At 37.3% G+C, this 13,488-nt stretch overlaps 1 protein-coding gene across 1 annotated transcript; it reads left to right on the top strand.

Moving 5' to 3' along the window:
• Positions 1 to 7,767: 7,767 nt before the first annotated feature.
• Positions 7,768 to 12,846, top strand: LOC120461374 (G2/M phase-specific E3 ubiquitin-protein ligase-like). The gene is made up of 3 exons (XM_089118700.1): positions 7,768 to 7,933; positions 9,654 to 9,868; positions 12,028 to 12,846. The coding sequence occupies exons 1-3, from the start codon at positions 7,800 to 7,802 to the stop codon at positions 12,309 to 12,311; spliced, it is 633 nt and encodes a 210-aa protein (XP_088974826.1). The 5' UTR covers positions 7,768 to 7,799; the 3' UTR covers positions 12,312 to 12,846.
• The last annotated feature ends 642 nt before the right edge of the window (positions 12,847 to 13,488 follow it).

Raw genomic sequence — 13,488 nt, 5'->3', positions numbered from 1 at the left:
TCTTTCTAACAAATCTATCCATTTTTCTTTCTAACTAATCTATCCATCTTTCTTTCTAACAAATCTATCCATCTTTCTTTCTACATAATCTATCCATCTTTCTTTCTACCTAACTAATCTATCCATTTTTCTTTCTAACTAATCTATCCATCTTTCTTTCTAACAAATCTATCCATCTTTCTTTCTACCTAATCTATCCATCTTTCTTTCTACCTAACTAATCTATCCATCTTTCTTTCTAACAAATCTATCCATCTTTCTTTCTAACAAATCTATCCATCTTTCTTTCTAGCAAATCTATCCATCTTTTTTTCTAACTAATCTATCCATCTTTCTTTCTAACTAATCTATCCATCTTTCTTTCTTACTAATCTAGCCATCTTTCTTTCTAACTAATCTATCCATCTTTCTTTCTAAATAATCTATCGTTCTTTCTTTCTAACAAATCTATCGTTCTTTCTTTCTACCTAACTAATCTATCCATCTTTCTTTCTAACAATTCTATCCATCTTTCTTTCTAACAAATCTATACATCTTTCTTTCTAACTAATCTATCCATCTTTCTTTCTAACAAATCTATCGTTCTTTATTTCTACCCAAGTAATCTATCCATCTTTCTTTCTAACAATACTTTCTTTCTCTTTCTTTCTTTCTTTCTTTCTTTCTTTCTTTCTTTCTTTCTTTCTTTCTTTCTTTCTTTCTTTCTAACAAATCTATCCATGTTTCTTTCTAACTAATCTATCCAGCTTTCTTTCTAACAAATCTATCCATCTTTCTTTCTAACTAATCTATGCATCTTTCTTTCTAAAAATTCTTTCTTTCTCTTTCGTTCTTTCTTTCTTTCTTGATGCTAATAACATGCTAATCATGCTAGCTTTCTGCTAATCATGTTAGCTTCTTGTTAAAAACATGCTAGCATGATGCTAGCTACATGCTAATCATGCTAGCATGATGCTAGCTACATGCTAATCATGCTAGCTTCTTGCTAAAAACATGCTAGCATGATGCTAGCTACATGCTAATCATGCTAGCATGATGCTAGCTACATGCTAATCATGCTAGCTTCTTGCTAAAAACATGCTAGCATGATGCTAGCAACATGCTAATCATGTTATTATGATGCTAGCTACATGCTAATCATGCTAGCATGATGCTAGCTACATGCTAATCCTGCTAGCTTCTTGCTAAAAACATGCTAGCATGATGCTAGCAACATGCTAATCATGTTATTATGATGCTAGCTACATGCTAATCATGCTAGCATGATGCTAGCTACATGTTAATCATGCTAGCTTCTTGCTAGCAACATGCTAATCATGCTAGCATGATGCTAGCTACATGCTAATCATGCTAGCTTCTTCCTAAAAACATGTTAGCATGATGCTAGCAACATGCTAATCATGCTATTATGATGTTAGCTACATGCTAGTCATGCTAGCTTCTTGCTAAAAACATGCTAATCATGCTAGCTTGATGCTAGCTACATGCTAATCATGTTAGCTTCTTGCTAAAAACATGCTAGCATAATGCTAGCAACATGCTAATCATGCTATTATGATGTTAGCTACATGCTAATCATGCTAGCTTCTTGCTAAAAACATGCTAGCATGATGCTAGCAACATGCTAATCATGCTATTATGATGTTAGCTACATGCTAGTCATGCTAGCTTCTTGCTAAAAACATGCTTATCATGCTAGCTTGATGCTAGCTACATGCTAATGATGTTAGCTTCTTGCTAAAAACATGTTAGCATGATGCTAACAACATGCTAATAATGTTATTATGATGCTAGCTACATGCTAATCATGGTAGCATGATGCTAGCTACATGCTAATCATGCTAGCTTCTTGCTAAAAACATGCTAACATGATGCTAGCAACATGCTAATCATGCTAGCATGATGCTAGCTACATGCTAATCATTCTAGCTTCTTGCTAAAACATGCTAGCATGATGCTAGCAACATGCTAATCAGGTTAGCATGATGCTAGCTACATGCTAGTCATGCTAGCTTCTTGATAAAAACACGTTAGCATGATGCTAGCAACATGCTAATCATGCTATTATGATGCTAGCTACATGCTAATCATGCTAACAACATGCTAATCATCTTAACTACATGCTAATCAAATTAGCATCAAGCTAGCTACATGCTAATCATGTTAGATTCTTGCCGAAAACATCTATCTATCTATCTATCTATCTATCTATCTATCTATCTATCTATCTATCTATCTATCTATCTATCTATCTATATTTCTTTCTAACTAATCTATCCATCTTTCTTTCTTTCTTTCTAATCTATCTTTAAAACTTCATTCAAACTTCAAAACTTCAAACGCTCTGGTCCGGCTTTCTCAAGCCAACTTAAAGTTTGTCATCAAACTTTTTTTAAGTTGGCTTGTGAGAGCCAACTTACTGAAATTCTATTTAAACTTATTATTATTATTATTATTATTATTATTCTTTTTCTGAGCGGAAAATTTTCTGACTCTATCTCCTCCTAGAGCTTTAACTCCACATACTCCAAACTCGGCACGGACACTCAAACTGTTCTGACTTAGTGTGCTATATCTTTTCTAACTGATCGGACTTACGGTTCTCCTAAAAATGACGATCAAAGTCGGAAAAAACTCCCATTGACTCCCATTGAGAAATTCAAACTGCCCAACTGTCAAAATTTCAAATCTAAATACCTTGAAGCCCCAGACTCAACCAAACTGTCATTCTATACACTATATGAGCCATTGAAACTCATTTAAACTAATGAACTCATCAATCTATGACACTTATCTATCTAATCTTAAACTCTTAAACTCACAATAAATTAATAAACTCTAAACTTAAACTCTCTAAGACTCATTTAAACTTAAAAACTCTAAACTCATAAACTCTCAATTCATAAACTCATACTCTTATAAACTCTCATAAAACTATTAAACTCATAAATGAATAAACTCTGGACACTTACTCAATTAAACTTATAAACTCTAAACTCATTAACTCTAAATTCACACCATAGCAACCAGTTACAGCACCCTAGCAACCGTAGGCCATAGGCACGAGGCCGCAGGCCTCGTGCAATACTAAATATTGCTGATTTCTTAGAAACTTGTAATGTACCACATTAGAAGAGGCTGACAGGCTCTGTAAGAAAATACCTCACAGTGGGGGAATAGTTGCACCCCTGGGGGGCAGGAGTGGCCCAAAATTGCCCCATAGACTTACATGAAATGGGCCGTCCTACACATTGCATTAGGGTTTTATATTGAACATAGCTCTGGATCACAGTGTCATAGAGACAAGGGGGCGGCCTCATTTTACTCAGACGACCAATCAGTCTCTCAGGATCATTGTGAAGCTATCAAGCCACGCCCTAGCAACTATTTAAAGCACCTTAGCAACATATCCCATAGACTTGCACAGAAAGAGATCGAAGGGATATCTCCGGATACAAGTGTCATAGAAACATGAGGGTGGTCTCGTTTGACTCTGGGTAGCAAAGAGCCAACCATGGATCACCTCAACAATTTCAGGCCACGCCCTAGCAACCATTAACGAGCACCTTAGCAACAAAATTTTAAAGAGGGATATCTTCCATTCTGAATGTCACAGAGTCATGAGAGTTTATTTATATCATTCATAGTGACAAGCAGCTTTTGGAGATTTATCACTGGCAGCTACCAAGCCACTCCCTAGCAACTAAACAGAGTACCCTAGCAACCATTAAGCAAGATTTAGATATCTGCATCAGAACATTGTAAAGAGAGGGGGGTTGGTTTAAATCATTCATACTGACAAGCAGCCTTTGGAGTTTCATGATTGGCAGCTGTCAAGCCAATCCCTAGCAACCAAACAGAGTACCCTAAAAACCATATTTTAACAGCTATATCTCAGCATCAGAACATTGTATCGCGATGGGGGTTGGGTCTTTTGACTCATGCTAGCACACATGACTTTCAATATGCTAAACATGCTAGCTGTGAATAGCTAAATGCTAATATGGATGCTTTATAGTAACCATATGTAAACACTACCAACCAACTAGCAACACCATAGCAACCACCCAGAACACCCTAGCAACCACCTAGCAACACCATAGCAACCACCCAGAATACCCTAGCAACTGCCTAGCAACACCATAGCAACCACCCAGAACACCATAGCAACCGCCTAGCAACACCATAGCAACCACCCAGAATACCCTGGCAACCGCCTAGCAACACCATAGCAACCATCCAGAACACCCTAGCAACTGCCTAGCAACACCTTAGCAACCACCAAGAACACCTTAGCAACTGCCTAGCAACACCCTAGCAACCACCAAGAACACCCTAGCAACTGCCTAACAACACCATAGCAACCACCCAGAACACCCTAGCAACCGCCTAGCAACACCATAGCAACCTCCCAGAACACCCTAGCAACCGCCTAGCTACACCATAGCAACTTCCCAGAACACCCTAGCAACTGCCTAGCAACACCCTAGCAACCACCAAGAACACCCTAACAACCACCTAGCAACACCATAGCAACCACCCAGAACACCCTAGCAACCGCCTAGCAACACCATAGAAACCACCCAGAATACCCTAGCAACCGCCTAGCAACACCATAGCAACCATCCAGAACACCCTAGCAACTGCCTAGCAACACCTTAGCAACCACCAAGAACACCTTAGCAACTGCCTAGCAACACCTTAGCAACCACCAAAAACACCCTAGCAACTGCCTAACAACACCATAGCAACCACCCAGAACACCCTAGCAACCGCCTAGCAACACCATAGCAACCTCCCAGAACACCCTAGCAACCGCCTAGCAACACCATAGCAACCACCCAGAACACCCTAGCAACTGCCTAGCAACACCCTAGCAACCACCAAGAACACCCTAACAACCACCTAGCAACACCATAGCAACCACCCAGAATACCCTAGCATTTATCTATCTATCTATCTATCTATCTATCTATCTATCTATCTATCTATCTATCTATCTATCTATCTATCTATCTATCTATCTATAAACTAAGTTAAACTTAATTTAAACTTTAGACTAATTTAAACTTCAAACTACTTTAAACTTCTTCAAACTACTTTAAACTTCTTCAAACTTTCTGTTCCAAACTTTCACAAGCCAACTTAAAGTTTGTCTCGACGAACTTTTTAATCTAGTTTCTAGTTATTATTATTCTTCTTACTCAAAATTTTCTGACTCTAACTCCTCCTAGAGCTTTAACTCTACAAACTCCAAACTCGGGTCAGACCTTCAGACTGTTCTGACTTAGTGTGCTATATCTTTTTAGACTGATTCGACTTTCAGATTTCTTAAAAATTAATATTAAAAATCATAAAAATCCCATTGACTTTCATTGCAGCATGGTCAAATTGAGCCAAGACTACGGTGGCCCAATAGCATACAACAAAAACTCAAATCTAAATTCCCTGAAGCCCTAGACTCAATTAAACTACCATTCTATATGAACTAATGAACTTATCTATCTATCTATCTATCTATCTATCTATCTATCTATCTATCTATCTATCTATCTATCTATCTATCTATCTATCTATCTTTCTAACAAATCTATCCATCTTTCTTTCTACCTAACTAATCTATCCATCTTTCTTTCTAACAAATCTATCCATCTTTCTTTCTACCTAATCTATCCATCTTTCTTTCTAACAAATCTATCCATCTTTCTTTCTAACAAATCTATCCATCTTTCTTTCTAACTAATCTATCCATCTTTCTTTCTAACTAATCTATCCATCTTTCTTTCTACCTAACTAATCTATCCATCTTTCTTTCTAACAAATCTATCCATCTTTCTTTCTACCTAATCTATCCATCTTTCTTTCTACCTAACTAATCTATCCATCTTTCTTTCTACCTAACTAATCTATCCATCTTTCTTTCTAACTAATCTATCCATCTTTCTTTCTAACAAATCTATCCATCTTTCTTTCTAACTAATCTATCCATCTTTCTTTCTAACTAATCTATCCATCTTTCTTTCTATCAAATCTATCCATCTTTCTTTCTAACAAATCTATCCATCTTTCTTTCTTTCTAACAAATCTATCCATCTTTCTTTCTACCTAATCTATCCATCTTTCTACCTAACTAATCTATCCATCTTTCTTTCTAACTAATCTATCCATCTTTCTTTCTAACTAATCTATCCATCTTTCTTTCTAACTAATCTATCCATCTTTCTTTCTAACTAATCTATCCATCTTTCTTTCTAACAAATCTATCCATCTTTCTTTCTATCAAATCTATCCATCTTTCTTTCTATCAAATCTATCCATCTTTCTTTCTAACAAATCAATCCATCTTTCTTTCTTTCTAACAAATCTATCCATCTTTCTTTCTTTCTAACAAATCTATCCATCTTTCTTTCTAACAAATCTATCCATCTTTCTTTCTACCTAACTAATCTATCCATCTTTCTTTCTTTCTAACTAATCTATCCATCTTTCTTTCTAACAAATCTATCCATCTTTCTTTCTAACTAGTCTATCCAGCTTTCTTTCTACCTAACTAATCTATCCATCTTTCTTTCTACCTAACTAATCTATCAGTCTTTCTTTCTAACAAATCTATCCATCTTTCTTTCTAACTAGTCTATCCATCTTTCTTTCTACCTAACTAATCTATCCATCTTTCTTTCTACCTAACTAATCTATCAGTCTTTCTTTCTAACAAATCTATCCATCTTTCTTTCTAACTAGTCTATCCATCTTTCTTTCTACCTAACTAATCTATCCATCTTTCTTTCTACCTAACTAATCTATCAGTCTTTCTTTCTACTTAACTAATCTATCCATCTTTCTTTCTAACAAATCTATCCATCTTTCTAACATCTTTCATGATGCTAGCTACATGCTAATCATGCTAGCTTCTTGCTAAAAACATGCTAGCATGATGCTAGCAACATGCTAATCATGCTAGCATGATGCTAGCTACATGCTAATCATGCTAGCTTCTTGCTAAAAACATGCTAGTATGATGCTAGCAACATGCTAATCATGCTAGCATGATGCTAGCTACATGCTAATCATGCTAGCTTCTTGCTAAAAACATGCTAGCATGATGCTAGCTACATGCTAATCATGCTAGCATGATGCTAGCTACATGCTAATCATGCTAGCGTCTTGCTAAAAACATGCTAGCATGATGCTAGCAACATGCTAATCATGCTATTATGATGTTAGCTACATGCTAATCATGTTAGCTTCTTGCTAAAACATTTTAGCATGATGCTAGTAACATGCTAATCATGCTAGCATTAAGCTAGCTACATGCTAGTCATGCTAGCTTCTTGTTAAAAACATGCTAGCAACGTGCTAATCATGCTATTATGATTCTAACAACATGCTAATCACGCTAACAACATGTTAATCATCTTAACTACATGCTAATCATATTAGCATCAAGCTAGCTACATGCTAATCATGTTAGCTTCTTGCCAAAAACATCTATCTATCTATCTATCTTTCTTTCTTACTAATCTATCTTTCTAACTAATCTATCCATCTTTCTTTCTTTCTTTCTTTCTTTCTAATTCCATCTTTAAAACTTCATTCAAACTTCAAGATTATTCAAACGCTCTGGTCTGGCTTTCTCAAGCCAACTTAAAGTTTGTGTCATCAAACTTTTTTTTCTAGTTGCCATATACTGTTCAAATTGACAGAAACAAAAGGGCTATAATCCTAATAAAACCTCTTATCTTACCAACTTCAACTTTTAGATCCAAAGGGCAGAGACCGTCGAAGAGGCCCGCACAGCCATGGTAGAGGCATCAAACAGCCTCCACATGCTTGGTTCATTGTGTAGGGTTTCGAACCTACAGGAAAGAGATGACCTGGTCCAGGCAGCTCTAACCTATTATGTGGAGGGACGGATAGAGATGCCCCTAAAACAGTAAGATTAACTGCTTGATCACTCATTCAGGATGAATACATATATTGACGTTAAAATTAAAGATAAAAAAAATTAACTCACTTTAGGGGTTGTCTGTAAATTTGTTTTGCATGCCAAATATTGATATAACCCTACTGTTGATATTACACACATACAGTACATATATATATATATATATACACTCACCGGCCACTTTATTAGGTACCCCATGCTAGTAACGGGTTGGACCCCCTTTTGCCTTCAGAACTGCCTCAATTCTTCGTGGCATAGATTCAACAAGGTGCTGGAAGCATTCCTCAGGGAGTTTGGTCCATATTGACATGATGGCATCACACAGTTGCCGCAGATTTGTCGGCTGCACATCCATGATGCGAATCTCCCGTTCCACCACATCCCAAAGATGCTCTATTGGATTGAGATCTGGTGACTGTGGAGGCCATTTGAGTACAGCGAACTCATTGTCATGTTCAAGAAACCAGTCTGAGATGATTCCAGCTTTATGACATGGCGCATTATCCTGCTGAAAGTAGCCATCAGAAGTTGGGTACATTGTGGTCATAAAGGGATGGACATGGTCAGCAACAATACTCAGGTAGGCTGTGGCGTTGCAACGATGCTCAATTGGTACCAAGGGGCCCAAAGAGTGCCAAGAAAATATTCCCCACACCATGACACCACCACCACCAGCCTGAACCGTTCATACAAGGCAGGATGGATCCATGCTTTCATGTTGTAGACGCCAAATTCTGACCCTACCATCCGAATGTCGCAGCAGAAATCGAGACTCATCAGACCAGGCAACGTTTTTCCAATCTTCTATTGTCCAATTTCGATAAGCTTGTGCAAATTGTAGCCTCAGTTTCCTGTTCTTAGCTGAAAGGAGTGGCACCCGGTGTGGTCTTCTGCTACTGTAGGCCATCTGCCTCAAAGTTCGACGTACTGTGCGTTCAGAGATGCTCTTCTGCCCACCTTGGTTGTAACGGGTGGTTATTTGAGTCACTATTGCCCTTCTATCAGCTCGAACCAGTCTGGCCCATTCTCCTCTGACCTCTGGCATCAACAAGGCATTTCCGCCCACAGAACTGCCGCTCACTGGATGTTTTTTCTTTTTCGGACCATTCTCTGTAAACCCTAGAGATGGTTGTGCGTGAAAATCCCAGTAGATTAGCAGTTTCTGAAATACTCAGACCAGCCCTTCTGGCACCAACAATCATGCCACGTTCAAAGTCTCTCAAATCACCTTTCTTCCCCATACTGATGCTCGGTTTGAACTGCAGGAGATTGTCTTGACCATGTCTACATGCCTAAATGCACTGAGTTGCCGCCATGTGATTGGCTGCTTAGAAATTAAGTGTTAACGAGCAGTTGGACAGGTGTACCTAATAAAGTGGCCGGTGAGTGTATATATATATATATATATATATATATATGTGTGTGTGTGTGTGTGTGTGAATAGTTCAGATGCAAAAGCCTCTAAGTGCCATTTGAAATTTTCTTCGAGAATGATAATTTTTATCAAGCTTGTATATTTTAGTTCAGTAATTTGACTTAAATGGCAATGAAGATTACCTATTAATTGTCATTTAAGTGAAATTACTGAACTCTTCATATATATATATATATATATATATATATATATATATATATATATTTTACACATGTTATATATAAAACCCTACATGTTTGCATCTGAGAACATGTGTACTTATCTTACTGAAAGATTGAAAGAAGGACTGAAGACGCTAGGGGTCCTGAATGCTCTAGAGGTGCACTCTTCATCTATGGAGGAACTGTTTTGTGGTGGAGCACCCCCCTTGTTGGCTGCCTCCTTGCTTGACCTCTTCACAATTGAGTATTCTCAAAGAGGAAGCAGTAGGAGGGCTCTGGAGGAGGTCACAATTGGCTACTGGCGGGACTGGATAATTCAAGTTGAAGGTGAGTTCATATAATTATAAATTTGCTATATTATTTTGTTATTGAATATATTTACAAGTTATGCTATTCCTATGCTATAGGAATGTGCTGAAGCCCAAATATGAATATAACACATTCTACGAAGCAAATTATTTACAATATAATTACCCAAATGTATAATTGCAAAGAACGGGAAAGACATTAAAATATATTTTTTCCTCCCATCTCAATTTTTTTTCCATCATGTAGGCGCTCTGTAGAATGTTTAAAGGTATAGCGGAGGATTTTCTTTTTCCGGGTGGGTAGTCTATACTATTGGTCGATCTAAGTGTCAATCATTCTGGTGATATGTTTACGTAAGGCCGTCGTACGTGCTCGTCCCTATGTAGTTTTCACTTTCATGTGTATTATGTCGGAGTTAAGGTTTCAGCCATTCCTTTAAAAATGGCTGAGGGTCGAAAGAGAAAAAAAATGTATACGAAGTGTATGATAAGAAGAGAAAGGCCGCAGAATATAGAAACAAGACCAGAGTGATTTTGGGTGAATATCACACGCTGGCGTGCGCTAAAAGCACAGGTTGGGCTTCTCACTGATGCCGCAGTCGCGAAGATTCTACTACACAGGTAAAGTTTGTCACGCTATTTGGAGAAATCCATTTAAAATCACTAGTAAAAGTTAATGCAAGCTACTTGGCACGAGTCATGCACCGCATAGACACGGTAAACATCTCAATTTGTCTAAAGTAGCCTTTTGACCAAAATGGTAAATGGTATCACGCTGAAATATTCTAAAACCTTGCGTGTTCATGTGTTCATATTCTAAAACCTTGTGTGTTTATTATTACACAAATGCAACAAGCTACTTCTCCATACGCAACTAACTATGTATAAAAATAACTTATTAATACGTATTAACAATGAGAGATATTAGGTTAAGGACCAACGTAATAGCACTACTTATATGTTGCTATGTAACGTAATTGCGATTTGCAAAATAGTTTCCTCAGAACGTATTTCGTGTGATCCAGGGTTGGACATATCATGTCTTGAGTCCTCGGTCACTCAATCGATCAGTATAATAAGTAAATAAAACACGGAGGGACATTTGACATGTTGTCTTTTTTATGAATATTTTTGAGTTAGTTTACAATTTGCAACATAATTGTGCAAGGCGTAATAGTAGGCGTTCCCTCTCGGGAGTGTTGTGTTTGTGCATTTTTTTTTTTTATATATATATATTGGAGAGGGCGGGTCTTCTCTAAAATTCGGAAAGATCCTCCGCTATACCTTTAGTTTTCTTTTCTGAACATGGTATTTGGGCTTCAGGTACATCCCAACTATTAAGTCAGTAACCTGGTATTGAGGTTTTAATTGTAAGTATCTAATGATACAAATCCAACTGTAACGGGAAACCGGACTCGGAGACAGAGAGATTTGTGAAGCAGACAGGTAATTTATTGCATAGAGTGAAGATGACAGCATGCAGGCATGTAATGCAATATTGGTAGTGAAATGTAATTATTTGGTGGAGCTATATGTAATGATGACATTTTATTTGTACCCTCACTCAATTTGGAAGAACTACAATGGTTGGGTTGTAGTTTCAATAAACACCATCATCTAATAACTGCACACCTGGGGTGCGTGTCCCGAAAGCATCGTTGGTAACTATGGTCGCAAGTTGGTCGCAATTTCCATTGAAGTCTATTGGTAACGACGGAACTTGCGACCATAGTTGGCTAACGATGCTTTCGGGAAACTCACCCCTGGTTGATTAACAAAAATGTTTTGTTCATGTCAGTTGATAAAAAAAAAACTTATGTTTTTTATTGTTCAGTCTCTTAGTTTTCAAACATTTGTTTTAAATAATTAAAGTGTATATCTATTAGACATGTCTGTCATTTGTTATTAAATTGCAATATTGTATAATATGCAAAAACAACCACAATAAAAAAGAATTGGCTCTTAAACATATTGACCAGTTCTCAAAATATTAATATATAGAATAAATGCTCATATTGTACACTAAGACATTACTGTTGTATCACAAATGTTGTGAAATAAAAATATGTGATAATGTGTTAAATGTCAGGTTGTAACTGTAGGTGTTAATGATTAGAATGTTTGTGTGTCAATCAGCTTTTTTTTTTTAAGATTGTTTGTTTGCTTTGTATGTTACAGATGGAGATGCAGCAGTGGAGCTAGAAGGTGGAGAAAAAATTAAAATCACCCTAGAAGATGTGCTTGTGTTTGCTTCTGGGGCATCTGCCATACCTCCATTTGGATTTGTAGAGAATCCTACCATTACATTCCTTCACGAGGACCTGAATGGCAACCGGCGGATGTTCCCAGAAGCAAACACTTGTGCTATTACCCTGAAGTTGCCCATTGGGCATGAGTATGAAGACTTTTGTCATTTTATGACGTCTGGAATAATACAGTCTCCTGTGTTTGGGGTAGCCTAAAAAACCCACTCTGGCATGGCTGATCGTTCCCCAGCTGGCCCGATGTTGCTGTTGTTTTTATTATTATTTTTTTCTCTCCATTGTTTATACTTCTTTATATTGTGTATTGTTTGCTTATGCTAAAATTGTGTTCAAGTGTTCATTATTTGTAGATTAGATACTATAAATATTACATTGTATGCCCTAAACCTTGACTGGTTGTTTTTCTTTATACCTTATTTATTTAAGTATGATATGATAAATATAAATAATAATAATTAGTTATATAGCGCTTTTCTCTGCTCTCAAAGCGCTTTACTTTGAAGGGGGGAAGCCATAGTGCACCAGAACGCCCACCACACACCAGCTTACTGGTGATGAAGCCAATTGGTATATATGGGGATGATTAGGAGGCCATGATGGACAGAGGCCACTGGGCAAATTTGGCCAGGATGCCGGGGTTACACCCCTACTCTTTCAAAAGACGTCTTGGGATTTTTAATGACCACAGAGAGTCAGGACCTCAGTTTAACGTCTCATCCGAAGGATTGTGGTCTTTGACAGTATAGTATCCCCATTACTATACTGGGGCATTAGGACCAACACAGACCACAGGGTGAGCGCCCCCTGCTGGCCTCACTTATACCTCTTCCAGCAGCAACCTGGATTTCCAAGGAGTCTCCCATCCAGGTACTAACCAGGCTCAGCCCTGCTTAGCTTCAGTGAGCGACCAGTCTTGGGCTACAGGGTGAAATGGCTGCTATTGGATGATATTGGTTAATCATAAAAGTATTGTAAACATGATTGTTATGCCATAGCTGTAGTCAGAGTAGAGTTTATGTTAATGTAACTACAGTGGCAAAGGTTGATTTGACTTCTAATTGATGTCTATCTGTTCTTACAAGAATTCCAGTGGTGACAGAAATTTATAACAATACAGATTGTGCAAATACATGGAGCAATATGGAATGAAAAACGTGTACTTTATTAACTGCGAAATAGTTAAGTGAATGTTTGTTTTTACTGTAATTCTTATATTTATGTAACAAATTTGTTTAATTCCCAGGATTTAAAGATTTAGTGTAGCATTTATGATTATTGTGTGTTTGTGTGTGCTTTCTTAAGAGCATAGTAAAGCTATGGGTATCATGTATAAATAGGTAGACATGAATAAGACCAGCATGCAGACTAGACCATT

This window comes from Pimephales promelas, chromosome 2 (genome assembly GCF_988280905.1).
Source record: "Pimephales promelas chromosome 2, fPimPro1.hap1.1, whole genome shotgun sequence".
Classification (NCBI taxonomy): domain Eukaryota; kingdom Metazoa; phylum Chordata; class Actinopteri; order Cypriniformes; family Leuciscidae; genus Pimephales; species Pimephales promelas.
The sequence above is the reverse complement of the archived record's forward strand: the minus strand, read 5'-3'. Positions and strand labels throughout refer to the sequence as shown.